The following is a 19,533-nucleotide window of genomic DNA, read 5'->3' as shown; positions in this document are numbered from 1 at the left end:
AAAAAAGGGAGAAAACCGTAAATTAATTTGTTACATTCAGGAACTTGTGATGTTGGATTAATCCATTTCACTTCGGCAACGTCTGCTAATATTGAATCAAACGAAGTGGAAAAACATTGGCATCTTCCACCCGTAAAACCAATGCCCCCCAGCCAGTATGGTTTTGTGTTCTTTTTGGCTGGGTTATGAAACTAGAAACCAGCAGCTTTGGTGCTTGGTACAGCCTTGACTTGACAGACTAGCATAAAGACTCAAGATATTGGCAGTGCACGGTAAAGGCCAGAGGCAATAACTAAGCAAACCCCGGCTCTCTCTGGAAAAGAAGAAATAAACTTCAACCACAAGTGAGTGACAGAAACAGAACCAACCTTCTGTGGCGATCTGGATGTGGGGACAGGCGACTGCGACCTCATGTTTTTAGCTGAAGAGCCTGCTGACAGCCAGATGAAAGAGAGAGACAGACAGAGAGAGACAAGAAGGGCAAATTCAAATTGGAGGGTTATTTTCTCCCATTCACCACCATGACACAACATGAGTCATGCAAACACACAGACACAGAGTTGAGTGGGCCAGTGGCTTAAAGCATGAATGAATCAAATAATTGCTGATGTTCTGCAGGTCCTTCAGGCTGCCTCAGACTGTTTCTACATATAACAGCTGTTTGTGCCCCATGCGAAGAGGGGGGAAAAAACAAAAACAAAAAACAAAAAAACCTCAATCTGTTTACTACATCGCTGGGCAGTGAATTCCATCACAAAACAGCAAGTCAATCTGTTGCATCAGCAAATAAATAAATCACTGAGTTTTAGTTGATGGTGGTGAAAATGGTTGTTCAAGTGTAGTAATATGCATTTCAAGAGGACTGAAGGAAAAAACACCCAAAAAATGTGTCTCTTGAGCTCACGAGGACGTTTTCTACAAGCTAAATCACGTCTTTGTGACTCAAGAATGCAGAAAGAGCCAGGTATATATATATATATATATATATATATATATATATATATATATATATATATGTTTTTTTTTAAGCTTGCAGCTTTTGGCAACTTCCAGTTCAAACAGCAAAACATTCCAAAAATTGAACCGGAGGGTTTATTTCGTTGCTGTGGCCATTGTTAGCAAGCAGTCATCATTAGCTTCAAGTTCTTTAAGTACAGAGAGAGTAGCGCGAGAGGGGAAAAAAAATGTCTTCCAGAAGTCAAGGTACCTCTATTTTAATACGTGGAAAGCAAAAATGTAAAGAGGTGAACTGTTACTTTAAGTTACAAATGCCATAGTCAGGATATAAGAGCATTTCAAGCCAGTCAGTAGCGAAACGTAAGTGGACGATGTAGCAAGCAGTAGCTGAGAGCCTCAGATGGAAGCACAGGAAGAAAAAGAGCACCCAGGTGTCAGTAGTCTGAGTAGAAAATTAGTCACAAATTTTCATCCGAGGATGATTCTCTGAAATCCGCCATTTACCTGAATACGGTGGCCTAGGAGGTACAGGAGGGCATAACAATTTGCCAGAGTCAGAGAAGGATGGGGCGCCCTCTTTGACACTGTCTAGACTCCAGCTACTGGGTGTGGCTCTCACTTAAGGTGCACAGAAACATCACAAATCACTCAGTCCATCATGGGAATATATGGAGAACACAATGACAACACAACGTGGAATCGTGCACATTTGCGCTGAATGAAGTGACACAGTGTACACATGATGAAATTATGAGCACGTTGTGGATGACATGAAAAAAAAAATGACAGCGAAGCCTTTTTCACGTCAACGTTTGTGTAAGGAAGGGTGTCAAACGGAGCAGCTTCTTGCATGTCGCTGCGAGTTACACCGTGTTTGATGCGAAAATCACCGGGCTAAAAACCGCACAGACAAGGCCTCGGCAATGACAATAATTTAAAACTCCAAAGTTTGAATGATGACGTGCTGTATCACACCGGCTGCGGCTGTGCTGGGGAATACGAAAAAAGCGCGTTTAGGGAATGGAGTCCCCAAAGAAAATGGCTGTCTGACGGGCAGGTAGGGCGCAAAAAAAAAAAAAAATTCAAAGGAACCGAATTTAGCGCGCTGTGGCACCGGGGGGTTGGTCTGTCTCATTTTGAAATTAAGAGGGTTCATAATCAGAACGCAAACAATGGCGCAGTCACTAGAGACTTAATTCTTCATATATGTGTTACGGGTGTGACAGTAATCAAACCAATCAGAGTGCCACGTCTCATTACCTTGAAAGCCCACGTTGTGCGAGGACTTGGAGTATTGCTATTGCATTTCAACTGGGGAGGAAAGAGCACTTCTCATCTGATGAAGGGGATGTCCTTGGGCACCAGGTAATATGTTTATGAGAGGAAGCAGCAGGCATCCACTGAAGCCATCGGACATGAAGCGGGCCAGGGAAGGAGTGTTTCCATGGTTTTTTTGGCATCAACAGAACCACATACTGTAGAGAAGCTGCGCATCTGCTCATTTGATTAACGTGACCTTTAAATCGCACTTCACACGTAACACCATCGACCAAAGACCAGCCTCTTTTTGTTGTCTGCGGCGCAAAAGATTTCTGAAATTCTAAAATAGCAAGGCGCCATGGTTGCGCCATGGTTGCGCCGGGCCATACCTTGTTCAATTAATGGAGCACCTGCTAATAGAGATGGAGTCAAAATTCATTCGGTAGTTTAAAGGGTGAGGGCGGTTGGTGTGAAAACGTCGTTTTGGCTCGAAACTCGCAAGCAAGCAAACAAGCCAGTAGGGTCACGTGTACGTTTTTGTAATGTTTATGCATCAAGTTGGGTCGTACGGATTATTTAAGATAGACTTTTACGATCTGATTTCATAAACCACTTTCTAAATAAAGACGAGATCAGGTTAAAATTGACTGCGCGTATTATTTTGATGAATCACTGAGGTTGAGGGGGTGTGATACATTAACATGCAGTCGGAATCGTATTGTTATTTTTGACAGCATTTTTGATTATACTTGCCGTACCCAAGAGAATATCAACCAGCAAAAAGTGCAACCTTAGTCAATGCTGCGCTTTTCTACGGTATTTGGCGTGAACGCAGGATGAATGTACACGATACTTTATATCAGGAGCACACTGTGAGTAAACGTCCACATTTCAACTCGAACGATACTACTTTTGTTAATTATCTCTCAGGACTGTCCTGTTAAGTCTGTCCTTGTCATTATATAGGTCGCATTTAATCAGACTGTTACTTTTAAGAAGCTACTTCAAGTTAAGGGGCTTCTTCGCGTGGAGCAACATTATCATAAACCATCGTTTAAATCAAAGATAGGGTTTGTTCCTCTTTTGGAACGCACGGTGAGGTGGCATGAACAGTGGTGACGGGCTAATGCGGCTGGGTTTCATTATTAAGTGACCGACTGGAAACAAAAAAAGCCTTTATCTAAAAAGAATTTCTAATTTGGAGCATATGACGTCAATTCCTCCACATTTAGTGTTGTTATTTCCAGCGCGTGAAAGTGTCAGCTTACACATTGTGGCAGTTCACCCCCTTTCCGCGCTGCCTTATTTACACACAGTTGGATCACACGGACGTGTGTGCGTGTCCGTGCGAGACACGAGGAAGGTAACGCATCCACGCTCCTCTCTCTTTAGTTTAAGGTGTCGCTTCTGCCTTTGTCTGTGATTATTTCACAAAGTGCTCCATTTATACAGCAGTTGGCAGGGCTCATGACAAGAACGCACCACAGCCTTTGTTTGTAGTTACACGAGCTTGAAAAATGCATCTTCCCACAACCAAATGATAAACTTCAGTAGCAGAGGGATATTCGTACATAAGGATGTTACACACATCAATTTGCAATGCAGAAATTTTACCAGGAATTCTATGAGTTGTCCCAGATGAGGGAAGAGAAAAAAGTATACCGGGAAGCACATCTGGCGAGGAGGAAAATGGGGGCAAACGTGTGTGTATCTGAAGACGTCATGCACCCTGACGCAGCTGTGAGAAGATGGATGCCTCCAGTCATTCTTAATGGGGTAAGGCACCCCCCCGACACACACACACACACGCACACACGCTCACAGCTGGGTGTGTACATCAATGAATAACAGAGATGCTGCAAGTTATAGCACCCATGCGTTACTGCACTCCGTGGACGCATCAAATAACCGAACAAAAACCATTTTAAAATGTACACCCACACAAAGGGATTCTGCTGCGAGAATGTAATTGGAGGCAAGAGCGGGAAGCATACCTTTGTCTGGTGCTGAGAGGTTTGGGTCACTCCTTGGTAAACTGGCATCACCTATCTGATGAGGAGGGGCCCGCTGCACACAGAGTGAGTGGTTCAAGTTACAAAAACCGTGACGGAGCGGAGTTAAAGCATCACGCACGAGGACTTTTATGACTGAGCGCGTTTGCGTATGTTTGAGTAGTATGACCTGAAATAAGAAGAATATATCTTGAATAACTGTTTGAACATATAGGACTTTTGTTCATCTTTCGTCCTAAATGCACTTAAATGACACACACACACACACACACAAAAAAAAAATCAATTATTCCTATTCCTATCATCAATTTCCCATTAGGAGCTAACAGATACGAGCCACTGCTGTCAGACTGGAGAGAACCTCCCAACATATGCTCATCTGGACACTTGAAATGATTCTTTTGATTCAATACCACGGCACAACCACACTAACTATCCCCACCGACCGCCGCGGGAGGCAAATGGCCTTGAAAAGCAAACGCGTTATTTTGCTGTTGGAGTGTCTTTCTCACCAGGGATGAAGTGTGTGATTGCATTACGTTGTGGCCTTCAGCTACAACAAATGTTCTGGTTATTCTGGCAAACATTAATGTGTGTTTGTTGTGCCGCTTTACTTTATATTTACGAGTTATTTTCTGTTGAAATACAGCAGGGCTGTCTGACTCATGAAGGACATCAAGTATATATTTCATATATAGGACACCTGATGAGGTTTTTTTGGTTTCAATTATATTTAAATGTGTAAGTGACCGAAAAAGCTCACTGCAATCCAAGCGCCACGACACAAGTAAAAACGCCATGATTCCAATAATAAAAAAAAAAAAAAGCAAGATACAAATGCTACAGCGGAAGGGAGGAGAGTCCAGGTCTGGCTGTGTATTTTTATTTGTTTTCTGAATCCCCTCTCACAAAACAATCTGGGTGGACGATGTGTTCTCATGAATAAAGTGTGCTCCCCTCCTGCAGATTTACTTCAAGAGGACACTTGGATTTCTTTTTCAATAAACCGTCACGTTCCAAATTTCTTTATCCCCCGCGGAAACCATGATTCAGGTTTGCCTCAATGGAATGGCAAGGACCACCTCTGAGTGCGTGTTCAGGTGGCTTAAGTGTGCATCTGTATTAACCTGTGTAGGGTCCAGGGGGTTGGGAAAGATAGCGCTGACAGGTCTCTCTCTTGGAGACAGACAGGTGTTTTCTCTGGAATGCTTGTGCTTCTCCGCCATCTGTGGTGAACCTGAAAGGACGCCGTGAGATGTTAAGAGCATCAACACGAGGGGCAGAGTAGCAAGGAAGCGTTAGACTATTACCCCCCCCAAATACTGGCAATCAGAAAAGACCAATCTCTTGTTCTCCCTGCAAGCCTCTCCTCCATTCTTTCAGCCTCACTAGCTCCGCAACATGATAAATGGCCTGCCCACCCTCCCCCCGCCTCTAACACCACCCCTTCCACACAGGCAGCTAAATCCCTCGCCCCCTCTGTTGGAGTACACAATCATAAGAGACATGTGCTACAACGGCACACAACAAGACAAACAAATAACCACAAATGCACAAATACTGGAGTAAAACCGCCATTTTCTCACTCATTGGATATTCGGTTCAGTCGAGATCTAGATCTTCATCCATTTGTGAACGTGACAGCACTATCATATCGGGATGAGATACCCATCGTTGGCTTTCATTCAGATAAGACCGAAGCAGCAATAATTCTCCCCAGGCTTTATGGGTAGACAGAGGCCCCTTTTATAAGGGCGTCGCCCAGGGGCAGCAGTTTGCCAGAGGGGAGTGTATATGTGTCCATAAACGTCTTCATATATCCTTGCTTTTTATGATGGGGAATGGGCAGAAAAATGGTTGCACGTTTGAGCAGATAAAAGGAGGCATTAGACATTCAGACAGTTGTAAGAAAAGGCTGGGATTCCTAGGCCGGACAGGAGATTGTACAGAGGTCCAAGAGAGATCTGAGCTGTAGTCATCCCTCAAGCTGATTCATTCAGTAGGCCCCCCCCTCCAACACACACACACACACACACACACACACACACACACACACACACACACACACACACACACACACACACACACACACACACACACACACACACACACACACACACACACACACACACACTCCATCTCTCGCTCTCTCTGGCCATTTCCTTTTTTTTATCACAAGGACACTTCATTTTATATTCACTCCATTTTCTAAATTCCTCCCACCTCCATTGTTCCTCTCCTGCTCCCTCTCCTTGTGTATCCCTAGCGGACGTTTCACCCCGCTGCTAACCTCATCAGACAGGACGCCGTGGTGGCTTAAGAGAACATTAAGTCAGTGAAAGGTCACAGGTTCGGTCCCTTTGTTCAGTGTGTCCAGCTGATCCTCTTGTCCATTTCCTTAATGTGAGTCACTCCGGACTGAAATACCAGCTAAAAGCCGAGAGTATGCTGAATCGTAAAAAAGTGCCGGTCTCACCTCTGGCACTGGAAGGGGCTGAGCTTGTGACGTTAGGCGAGGCAGAGTGGTTGGAGCTGAGGCTTGAGGTAGAAGGACTGGGCTGAAAGAGGATGACAGTGATAACAACACGCTTATTACTATCGTGACCCCGAGCACTACCTTGAATACAGTATCAAGAAGTCCAGTTGAACCTAGTCACAGCGTTTTCTTTCTCAAAGAACCACTACCGAGCACAACTTTAGGCTTGCTCCCGTGCGGTTTGCCTTTCTTGTTGGCCTTCATTTTAGTCTTACGTTTAATGAAAAAAAAAAAAAAAAGGCTCGATTAGAAAAAAAAACACTACCATAAATCCCTCAACCAAAAACTTGCTAAATTATTATAATCAGTCAATGTATACGACCACAAATCCTTACCCGGGGGCATTCGTGTAAGGGATTACGAGGGAATTTTTTTGCTTTCTTTTGTTTTATAAGTGGAACTTCTAAAGCCCCCAGCCAATGTGAAAAATGACCAGAGATTTGGTAGTGCGTTACCTCCCTGATAACCTAGATCTCAAGAGTAAAAGCTACGACGTTCAAAAGTAATATCATAATAGGTCCGGTGAGCTTCCCAGCCTCTCACAATCTTCCTACTGCACGTTACTTCCAGCCATGCCAGATGCAGTAAACAGCTTCCCAGGAGTTGTCGGCTGATTTCTCAATTGGCCGAATCTAGTTTAGATCACTGCATAACTCCTGGGCAGACCACGCAGAGTCGTGTGTCCTTTTTTGAAATAGTCATGACGATTTTAGTGGCAAGACAACATTCCAAACAACAACGATCGAGAGAGACGGAGGGGTCAAAGAGAGAAGTGAGGGCGGGAGAGAGCACTGCAATTACATTGTTATATCTCAGTGAAGCAAGAGGACAAATGTTGCAATATGGATGACAAAGTGAGTTTACCTGCATGTTGAAAACTTCATCCGAGCTCTCTGACTGCCCTGTGATGTTACTGACTTCATTGGACGCCTGAGATGACAGAGAGGATGAGGAGTAGCGGTTCACCGCAGGGTAGCTGAGGAGACTGGGGGATGAGAAAAAGACAGAAAGAGATGGTTATGATTGCTTTCATGGAAGTGAAAGAGGTTAGACCATTGTATTTCTTTTGCTCGGAGAGGTTCTGACTCACCACAAATTCAGGGAGAGCCGAGGAAAGACGGATAGAGAGACAAACAGACGGATAAATAGGCAGAAAATGTCAGATTAGATGAAGATAATAAATGCAACAATCACAGCATTTCATCAAGCATTTGTCTGCCGCAGGCAAAAGTTTTAAAGAAAGGTGAGAGAAGACACACACACACACACACACACACACACACACACACACACACACACACACACACACACACACACACACACACACACACAAAAAAGACAGTCATTTTTAACCAAAGACGATTTTGTGTGGCCAGACTACAAAAAAAAGAAATCAAAATGTCTCAAGGAGATGTGTGAGCATCTGTGTCCTCTGGGATCAAACTCTAGAGGCAGAATGTCGCAGGTAGACAGAGTGGCAGGGTCACTGAGCACATCAAGACACACACACACACACACACACACACACACACACACACACTGTGCCCACTGGCGCGGCAGCAGACACAAGCGGGTGGGTGCCAACCAAGCTGCTCCCACCATCTATTGCATTGTATGCTCAGATGGAGCCACACTGGTAAAGAACGAGAGAAAGAGGACAGCAAAAGCACGAAGCCCGGCATTTGAGGTGAAGTGAGGACAAAAAAAAGAAAGAAAGAAGAAAAAAAAAACGAAGGGAGAGGTCTGCAGTGAAGGGCACCGCAGCAAGGAATGGCAAAGGATACTTAGACTAGGTACTGAGAATTTAAAAGTCCTGGGACTAAAAAAACAAAACAAAAATGACATTACAAATGAGAAAGACATAGTCGTACAGATAAAGCCTTGACCTATTCCTCAGTAAAAAGAAAAACAAATATTTGAAAAAATAGATTTTCACCTTCGTCTGGCAACCCCTCGACCTCCTTCCGGGCTAATGATGTTGGGCACAGAGTTCCTGCATGTACGCGGGCTTCCGTTGGTGAAGTGCACTGGGCTTGCTCGCACGTAAGCCGGAAACTCCTATTTGTTTTTCATACGAAACATAATTGTAACACATCTTCACGCCAGCATTACTTTTGTAAGAAAATCTACATAAATGGAGAGAAAAATCCTCATCTATGAGGATTTAAGGGTCCGGACACAGCAGTCCCGCTCGGCATGCGCTCCTATATCTGGTCTCCCGTTTGTAATTTGAGGTAACTGACGTACAGCACGGGTTTTCATCGTAGCAATGAATGATTTATTTTCATCAACGGGAATAACTTTTGCTTCAATTTGAACCTTAAAGGCACAGATTCTTGAGGTAGTCAGGACTTTGACCTACCTGTATGCCCAGGCTGGACTTCATCAAATGAAACTGGTCCACTAACTTCTTGTGGAGAGGCCTCATGTCCTGGGGAACAAATTTCTCGTGCACAGCAAGGCCATATTCGAGGATATGTGCCTGCATGACAAAACATTCCTTATGCCTCTGGAGTGCAGTATTTAAAAACAACAACAACAACAACAACAACACATGCATTTGGAAGTAAAATAATTCCATTAAATAAAGGATATGATAAAATGTAATAAAAAGACTTTCCCCCCCCCCCCCATATTTCCAGTCTACCATTAATTTGAAGTCTCAGTCTCCTGGCTTTGAAGTTACTGACAAAAGAAAAGCTAATTTTTCCAATACGGGAGGGAAACAAGCAAACAATGAATTCTGCACGAAAGAATTAATGTTAAGTATAGGTGGCGATAAAAAGACGTGCTTGTTCGCAGGTCAGATCCCTGGGTCAGGTGACACAGAAGCTATTCAAATGAAATATGTTCACGTTAGTGTTGTACACTGGCAACTCCAGACCCTTTGCGTGTACGTTCTGGAGCTTTTGGCGACATCGTAGTCTTGACCAACAGACCGAGACAACTCCAAAACAAGTGGATTTTAAGCTGATTCAATGGCGAAGGAGGAGAGGTTTATATTTACAGAGTGTTGCCATGAAAAGATGATACTGATAAAAAGAAAAACAAAACAAGCTCAGTTTTAATCTTCCATTACAAACCTGCTCAAACATGAGTTCTCTCAGGCGTCCGATCTTCTCCCCGTCTTCTGGATGATTCATCATGTAGTCCTTCACAAAAAAGGCCTGGACAGAGACACAAAGAACAACATCTATTGTGCATAAACTGGGAGCTGAAGCAGGTTTTTTTAGCACTGCGGTGTTACCTGGCTCCCTGCTGGGCCGACACAGGGAATTAGTGTCCACGCATTTTTGTTGTATCCCTAAATACACGTTTATGAGCAAACTGACAAAGGAAGAAAACAAACGAGCTTCCCACACGAACGATGAATAAACCTGCTGTGTGGGTTTTTGCGCTGTGATATTAATATCAAGTGCGAGGACTAGAATGAAAGTGCGCAATGTCTAAAAATGGAAAAAAAAAAAGAAGAAAAAAAATCGTGCCAAATGGATGTTAGTGAATTCAAAGGACTGATTTGACTTTGATTCCATTCTTGTCACCGCTTCCTGTTTCACATTGTTTCTCTTCAGAAAAAAATCATACTTCTTGATTATGGCTCACGGGCTGTCTTGTCTTTCCCCAGACATTCTTTTCAAAGTGCGTCACAAAGCAAAGACAAATTAGAGAGTCTGCTCTGAATGAGGATTACTGTTTATGTCAAATTCATACATTTAACACAAGGTCCTTGCTGTTTACAGTGCCATCAACACTTGCAACGTGTCTACAGATTATGGTAAATCCTTTTCAATGTGCGTCGGCCTGCACAAAGAGGAGACAGTGAGCCGATGAAAGCCCTGTCTCACAATCTGCTTTGAAATCTGTCGACGAAGGAAAAAAAAAAAAAAAAAGACTGAAAGGTTAAGGGGATCACAAAAAAAGATGGCTCCTCTTCCAAGGATACGACTGTCAATCTACAAAGAGCAAGATGACAGTTAAAGAGAAAGGATGCCTGTTGTACACAAGACACAGATACTATCAATAAATGTATGTGACTGGCTTGCAGACTAGGACTGAGTGTCACCAAAAAAATTGCCCATTATATTTGTAATAATGAGTAGGTCTATAGAAGAGAGCGACACAAATTGAACTGGTTCTTTTTGCCTTATTTTCAAGGGTTAGGATCTAATGTTTTATTTTGCTATGTCGCCGTGATAGATATTCTCTCACATGACTATTTCAGTAGAATCATTCACCCACCACGGGATTGTACTTCCACGTTTTCATGCCAAACTGGAACCACATTTAGTGCTTGGTGGCTTTTCATTTTGAAGCCTGATCATTATTATTCCACACAAACATCCGGAGATGGGGTTCCTTGTCAAGTCATAGAACACTCAAATAATATACTAGTATACAAGATCCTTTCATATAACTGTCAAAAAAATGTCATCGCATGATCTGACTCAGATGATCTTTGATATGATGAAATTGTGGCCGTCTAGCAAACGAAGGGTTGCTGGTTCAATCCTCACTTCCCCTGACTACCACGTCGAAGTATCCTTGAGCAAGATACCGAGCCCCGAATTGCTCCTGATGGCCCTGGGACAGACTAGCGACCGGTTTGGGGTGTACCCAGCCTCTCACCCAGTGTCAGCTGGGATAGGCTCCAGCCCCAGACCCTTAACGGATACGAGGTATAGAAAATGAATGGATGGATGATGGAAATTCCAATTATAGAAGGAACACTGAGGGGATGGGAAATAAATCAAGACAGCATTCCCCTAAAGGGTTTCGACTCAAACTAAAGCAATGAATTTGAATATTAAAAATGACAATTTTGCCTTCATTTGTAGCTCTGCAAACCTCTGCAGCTGTCAATTGGTATTACACCAAGAAATTAACAGGTTTGTTGTGTGCTCTGTGGGGATATTGTGTGAAATTCTCTAAGAAAAATGAGTGTTGAGATCAGTCACAGTGTGTTTGCAGAAGAAATTGTCCCATTTCACAGAAGACTCATGCTAGATCGTGGTAATAAAAATAGAAGATATGTCACTTTCTCTTGCGTGTTATGTGATAAAAGTTGGAAATTGGTGAAGGAAGTTAGTGGTCAATATATCTAATAAAACCCATTTATGGATACATAAAGGTATCGCATTCATGAGGCATCGAAAGTAAAAGGCTGGTCAATCGGGTGCTGTGAGTCATTTACTGTACATGCTATCATTTGCCTCAACAAAGTAGTAGTAGTCAGGGTGGAAAGCACTTTAATCACCGTTACCTCTGTGCACCTGTGCATTGGCACTCTCGGTGGAAATGGTAGTTGCTATGCGACACGGAGGAAATCACTGAACCCACTGTTGTTGAGGGTGAAAACCATGTATCTATTTAGTTTCCTCAACTGTGAGGCTCCTTGACCTGTAACTCAATAGAGTGATGCTTTCTTGTCAAGGTCAAAATTAACTTTTTTTTTTTTTAATCTCAGACAGGAAAATCTGGGTGGTCTACGTGCAAAAAAACAGCCGTCTGAACCCCCCCCATATACACACACACACACATATATATATATACATACATACACACACACATATACATATATATATACATGTATATGTGTGTATATGTGTATATATATGTGTGTGTGTATACATGTGTATATATATATGTGTACGTGTATATGTATATATATGTGTATATATGTGTATATGTATATATATGTGTATATATGTATACATGTGCTTTCTTGTCAAGGTCAAAATTAACTTCTTTTTTTAATCTCAGACAGGAAAATCTCAGTGGTCTATGTGCAAAAAAACAGCCATCTGAACCCCCCACCCCCATATATACACACAAATATATATATACATACATATGTATACATACACACACATATATACATATATACACACATATATATACACACACACATACATACATACATATGTATATATACGTATATATATATATATATACATACATATGTATATATATACATATGTATACATACACACATATATACATATATACGCACATATATATATATATATACACACACACATATATACATATATACACACATATATATATATATATACACACACACATATATATACGTATATATATACATATATACATATATATACATACATATATATACACACACACACACATATATATATATATATATATATATATATATATATATATATATATATACATACATACATATATACACATATATATAGCGAAGGGATGAAGAAATTTGACATATTTGACTTTAACATGAAGGAGCAGGTTACTACCTCAACCTGTCGTGCAAATTCTCTATAGTAGTATTCTCAATACTCCCCTACATCCACTAGGAGGCACTAAAGACTATCGATCCATCCATCCATTTTCTATACCGCTTATCTGTTAAGGATCACAGGGAGGGCTGGAGACCATCCCAGCTGACTTCGGGTGAGAGGCGGCGTACACCCTGGAAAGATCCTGATTATGACTGTTACATCAGGCTAACTTCCTGTTGCCAGTTGGTGTCGCAGCAACTACCACCTTAAATTCAGTGAGTGCATAACTTTAGACTGGGACTTTACCAAATTTCATTGAGTTCATATTCATATTGCATTCCAAGTTTGAAGAAATTCCTTCGAGGCCTTCCTGGGATGTAGCTTTTATGTGAAGTGACAGCCCTTTTACCCTTTGACCGATACTTTTTTCCAGTTCATCCGTGAGTCCCCATGGACATTTGTGCCAAATTTGAAATTAAACATCCCTCAAGGCATTCCTGAGACATTGCATGAACGAGAATGGGATGGGCAGACAGACAACCCAAAAAACATCCTTCATCTGGTCCAAAGCTATCCCTGACACAGATGGCAAAAAAACTAAAAAAACTAAAAAAAAACTATGCTGAGGTCATGGCATCAGTGGACTTTCTTGTGGAATTTTTGAGGGTGTGTCTTTCTGTCTTTCATAAGTTTAGAAAATATACAACAGGAGCTACTTTATTTAAATCATGGGGTCCTGTTGAGGCACACCCAAGAATAAGACCAATGGTGAAGTTTCAGAGTTTCTGAGCATTTGTGGAACCTCAAAAATACAACTATAAAAAATAAATACTTGTTTTTATTAAATCATATTTGAGTCTCCAAATATTACAGTGTTAACATGTCTTTTTAGCTCTTTCAGTAAATTCTATGGCAGTTTCAGAAAAACTCTTCTCTTATTCATCCAGCCATTATCATTCCTCCATCTCCCTCCTCCTTCAGCCATTTTTTTTTATTTGACCCCTCCTCCCCAAATCTGTCCTTTCATCCATTCGTCCATCGGCCAAGTACAGCCATCCATTCACCCATTCATGTCACAACCATCCTAATTTTCCTGCTCTCCGCTCATTCCACTCATCTGTTTGTTCGGTCAAGCCTTCACCCATGCATCTTTCCATCTGTTCAACCGCTCCTCCCTTGGCAGAACAGCCTTAGTTGATCCGTCTCTCTGCTTTAACTCACCTTCATGCATCATTAGGCAATCCATATATCATCACTCCAGTCCTGCCCAGTCTCTAAAAACCCTCCAACCCCATCTTCCATCTATCCATCCATACCTCTTGGTAGCGGGCCAGCCCCCCATTGACAGCAGCATCAATGACCCCGTTGAGGCACATGGTGAGGGGGTTGATGTTCTGCATCTGCCGGCTCTGACACTGAGTAATCAGTGTCCGTAGCTGTAAGTTCTTGTTCTCGATCACCTCGATGGCATTCTCCAGTGGGCTTACCTCCACCTGTAAAGCACAACGTGTGGAGGATATGCAGGGTTCAATATATAAAAATAAACATTCCACGCAACGCAGTCTCTCTGCACGTGTGTGTATTCTTATCAACAGAAACTCTCACGTGAGCGTTTAAGACTAACACTTCTTTTCTGTTAACTTCACTTCTGTTCGGTAGAATTATTATCATCATAAGCAAATGGCGAAGAAGCAAAAAACAAAACAAAAAACAACAAAAAAAACATCAGTACGTCCTGAAAAAAAAGCTGTAAATGAAGTAACGACTTGACTTTCCAGTTTCAAAAGCTAAACAGGAAATGACTTGTTTTTCTACATGAAGAAATACAGTGCAACGTTAGTGTTCACTTGATGTTTTCCCTTTTGCAGTTTGTTAAAAGTGACTCCTTTGGACTTTGTTTAGCCCTCCACCCTCTCACAAAGTCCCATATTGTTTCAAAAGATAAAGAAATTACGATAAACCACCTCCTGGAAAAGTGGAGGTTTAGAGTCTCTGACACCTTTATCACGGGGGTCCTAAGCTATTTCCCTCACGTAGGGGAAAAGGGTCATCCTACGATGTATTCAGTCAGCTAGTCACAACTGTCTTTAATGTCATGCTTCCAGCGAGTCTTTCAAAGCATTTGATTTGAAACCAGCTGCCTGCTGCAGGTGGAGACAAGAGCATCACACAGAATACTAGCAATGAGCTGGCAGACATTTTCAAACCCAGCTGTGTGAGTTTCATCATCATCACCAAGTAGCGCTTTTCACTTACAGTCTATTGATTTAAAGTTCATATACAAGTACAGCGGCTTCATGTGTCGACTATATTATATTAAGTGCACGCAGAGTTTGCAGTGACTTTTTAATATGGATAAATTACAAAAGTTCTTCCTTTCATTCTGCATTTACGTGCCCCAACTATTTTCCTTCCTCAGTCTCTCAAAAAGCTTAATCCTCTTTCTAATAGAGTTTTTGCCAGTTCCATATTTCATACGCTATTGCGCCGCATTACCGCCGTAGAATAACACTCGCTTCACAATCTACAATTTCACACCGTGCTCAACAGCTATGCACTGAAGAACTTGTGCGTAGATCAGCAGGGACGAACACTGCATAATGTTCATATACCGGACCAAACAGCATTGACTATCCTTCCGCAGCTTTGAGATCTGAAGAGACAAGGTAAGAAGCTTTGGAGGGGGAATTTTGGTTAATTCGGAATAGGAATGGCTAAATAATGATGGAATGCAAAGAAGTTCGAATACAAAAGTCAACTCAGAAAAAAAAAAAAAACATTTGTTATCAAAGCAAAGCCATTAAATGGTCAGCGTGTCATCTGACGCATTCGATGCAGGAAATGCAATGTGTCCAACAGCCCCAAACTCATGCTCCAGGTCATTAGTGTTGCTCAGTGCAATGACTTGGATCGATACCGGCTGACAGTACTCTAATTTTCAACCTGCAAAATAAAAGTAGATGACACGTGTGAGACGACCGTCACACTCACCAGCTCTCTCTTGTCCACTTCAAACCAGCGGGAGATGCCTGGAAGACTCTGGACCAGGGTCAAGGTTGTCCTCTCCACCCAAAGGCTCTGCAATGTACCCACATGTATCAGCGTCCTGTTTTACGCACTTCAAAAAAGTCCCAAAAGGTCCACAAGAACTGACGGAACGTAACTACTGATGTACAGTTTGAATGAACGCGATGATTTCGCCTCTCGTTTAGGTGCAGGCCAGATGTCACGTCTTATCTCTAATATCATCAATTGATGTTCCACCACTTAGTCTGTCAGGCAGCGTGCTTGTCAATACCCCGACATCCCCCAAGGTCATTCTGACAGCACCATAAAGTACGGAAAGTGTAGCATTCGCTGCAGGCTATCAACATAATCGAGTCCTACTAGACTGGAGCTGTTGTAAACACATCAAAAACATGAGGAGCAGAGAGTTGATGGTTTTGCGTATGGATTTTCTAATATACTTAGCTTAAACTAATCAATTTAGTTCCCTTTGTTTGACCAGCAGTTCCCAATCTTTTCATATTCATTTTTGGGACAAATACCTGTCTCCCAGACCCAGAAAAAAAAAACAACAACTAAAAACTGTTACACTCAATAATAATGAACACATTTTGAATTCCAAAAACAAAACAAAACATAAAGCTAACAAGCAGCGTTGGTGCAGGCCTTCGCACCCTCGTGGGCGTCGGATTGAGACGCAGTGGAAGGGCTTATGTCACGAGCACCAAGATGTTTTCAGACCTGGACTGACAGCTCTGACTTTACCCCCCCCCCCCCCCACCCCCACCCACCCACCTTGTGCCCTGTCAGTTTGATGAGGATTTAAGAGTACTCTTCTAGTCAAATACCCTCATAAATCCCATGACTTCGGCCAAATCTTACATTAGAATTCACATTTTAGTCGAAAAAATTTGCCCCCAGATGGCCTCCCCATGAGTTTACATTGTAAGGTACAATGTGGCACAGCAACTTTGGGGGCTTAGAAAATATAAACTGTTTGAGTTATTACAAAGTTTGAAACCACTTTTGTTCAATGCAGTGTATAAGTCATGTATTAAAGTTTGAAGGACTTCCTGTCGGGTTTAGGTCAGTGGTGTCAGCTTATGATTTGTGTGAGACAAATAACTGAGTTATGGTTTGACATCTCGATAACATTCCTTTGTACTGTGGCACCCCCTTTTTAGATACCTAGGTGGCACCGTGGAGCACATTTTTTAAATTTTTTTACATGTAATCAAATTCTTTTACCAGACCTGATGTGTGTGCCGACTGTGGTGAGTTTTTCAGCGTGTTTAGGGGGTCCAGAAAGAAAGAATAAAGAACAAAAGAAACGGAACAGATACAATAGCTCACTATTTCATTTTGGGACATAAGTAGTTCCATCTTCTACTGCTGTGCCTTTTTCACGACTTACATCGGATTCCAGCATCTTGCTCAAGGACACTCCAGCAGAGCCAGCAAGTCCTGACAGAAAGCCTATCGACCAGTGTCCTCAGGTTTGCAAGGGCTCTCTCAATTCACGACACAATCCAGGCGCCCTTTATTGATTTTATGCTTTTTTTTAATGCCACAAAAACCACCTGAACATGCCTTGACAAACCCCCACGTGTTCCATTTTGAGAACACGATATCCGACAAATCCAAAGTCTTCACCTCTCTGCAATTTTTCTTTTTTTTCGGCCCCTGCAGATAGAAACGTCTCTTCTAAATGTTGTGCAGCCTTTCTACCTTTTAATAAAGGCTGATCACATGGGAATGTTGTTGCTTTCTACTTTTGCCACCAAGAATCGTCACACATATTCAAACCTTAGGGGCAGAGATATCTCACATTAGTAGAAAGCTGATATCATGTTTAAATTTGGCCAAATAGCCTTGATGGAATGAAAACGAAATGACTACAAGGATTATGTGTTGTCCTGCATGTCTGTGTTCACTTGTGAATATTTATGAGGCAAATATCAGCGTCTGTGTGGAGCGGGTGAGAGTCTGCAGGCCTGCTAAGCTGCATGCATCAGTGGCAAGCAACTGAATATAATTAGTGATGCAAGAGTCACGATGAATAATACATGCACAATACAACGCTAATACCTGTGCACAGGTTCAAACTGTAACCGCCAAGCCACAAAAAAAAAAAGAAAAAAAAAAGCTTATCATCCATAGTTCAGACTTTTAGCAAACTTCTGTCAATTTGTGTCACAGCTACTAAAAATCACACGTCTCAAATTCATTCTTTGTAACACTGGGTTTCTTCTAGGGCCCAGCCGATTAAATCGGCCGATTACAGCCCATTTGAGAATAATCGGTAATCGGCCTAAACTGGCCGATAATCGTCGATTTTTTTTCAGAAATAAAAAACGCAGGGAATAAGACGTGGTTTCATTTTGAAAGGAAAGGGCTTGTGAATATTTATAATAATTCTTGCCCCACGCCACCTTATTCTTTTGCAGTTGTTTGTTTTTATTGCTTGTTTCAAAGATGTAAGACGAGCAAAAGGAGTTGTGCGTTAACTCTATCGTTTGCGCTTTATTTGAAAAACAAAACAAAAACACCACCACCGCCGCCGCCGACGGTGCCTTGACTTTCAGTGGGGGCTTGTGAATATTTTAATTTTGTTCTTATAATTCTTGCCCCACACAAAATACCTCATTCTTTTGCAGTTGTTTGTTTTTTCATTGTTCGTTTTCAAAGATGCGAGATGATGATCGAAATACACATCATCATTGTTATTATTATTATTTTAAAAAGCTAAGCAGCATATGAACACCATAACACGCTGCTTGCTTCAGCAATAAAAAGGATTTGAAATGAATTTTCTGCCTCTAATTTACATCTTTGTAGAAGTCTGAAAGGCTCAAAAGCAGCCATTTGTTCTATATATATAAAAATTAAGTATATATATATATATATATATATATATATATATATATATATATATATAAATAATCGGCATCGGCTTCAAAAAATCCATATCGGTCGGGCCCTAGTTTCTTCAAAGCTATGGAAATCATGAAGTCACAAAGGGGAATGAAATTACAAAAAAAATAAAATAAAAATCAATAAATGTCACATGTCACTTTTTTGCACACCTCTGTGCTGCATATGTTGACATTTTGTCCTGAGAAATACATTCACCTTCCCTTTAAACTCTTTTTTTTTTTTTTTTTTTAATACCTTGAACTCATTCTCCTTGTCTTTGGTGCCCTTGTGGAAAGGCCGGTCATATCTGAACCTCCAGATGTGATTGAACTTGTAGAAGCTTTTAATGTTGTCAGGCACTCCGTCCCTCTGCAGCACATCCTGGCTCTCAGGGATGGGGGTGACTGCGTAGATCTGGAGGTCTGGAGGCAAGGCAAGCTAAGGAAAGCAGAAGGGAAAAAGCCCTACAGGCTAAAAAAATAAATAAATAAATAAAGAATTCTTCAGTGACCTGAAAGAGGACAGGGGACTCCGAAATGCATCAGCACACGAGGAGACATACGTGAGCACGCACACGCAC

At 41.7% G+C, this 19,533-nt stretch overlaps 1 protein-coding gene across 4 annotated transcripts in view; it reads right to left on the bottom strand.

Annotated features, from left to right (window-relative positions):
- LOC147263938 (dedicator of cytokinesis protein 4-like) overlaps nt 1–19,533 on the bottom strand; it is a 130,475-nt gene that overhangs the window by 5,723 nt on the left and 105,219 nt on the right. For 2 of the 4 annotated variants that reach the window (XM_086202316.1, XM_086202318.1), the window contains 12 exons: nt 19,209–19,375; nt 16,023–16,109; nt 14,348–14,524; nt 9,849–9,932; nt 9,128–9,247; nt 8,702–8,823; nt 7,630–7,750; nt 6,706–6,787; nt 5,357–5,466; nt 4,212–4,284; nt 1,462–1,575; nt 369–433 (listed from right to left, as the gene is read on the bottom strand). In XM_086202316.1, the coding sequence (XP_086058442.1) occupies nt 369–433; nt 1,462–1,575; nt 4,212–4,284; nt 5,357–5,466; nt 6,706–6,787; nt 7,630–7,750; nt 8,702–8,823; nt 9,128–9,247; nt 9,849–9,932; nt 14,348–14,524; nt 16,023–16,109; nt 19,209–19,375 (1,322 nt within the window). The remainder of the gene's footprint in view (nt 1–368; nt 434–1,461; nt 1,576–4,211; nt 4,285–5,356; nt 5,467–6,705; nt 6,788–7,629; nt 7,751–8,701; nt 8,824–9,127; nt 9,248–9,848; nt 9,933–14,347; nt 14,525–16,022; nt 16,110–19,208; nt 19,376–19,533) is intronic. The other 2 variants (XM_086202317.1, XM_086202319.1) reach the window with 1 other exon arrangement.

The sequence above is a fragment of the Aulostomus chinensis genome, chromosome 4 (assembly GCF_037954235.1).
Source record: "Aulostomus chinensis isolate RoL2024-O1b breed Wild chromosome 4, RoL_Achi_v1.0, whole genome shotgun sequence".
NCBI lineage: Eukaryota > Metazoa > Chordata > Actinopteri > Syngnathiformes > Aulostomidae > Aulostomus > Aulostomus chinensis.
This window is presented reverse-complemented; position numbering and strand designations above follow the sequence as displayed.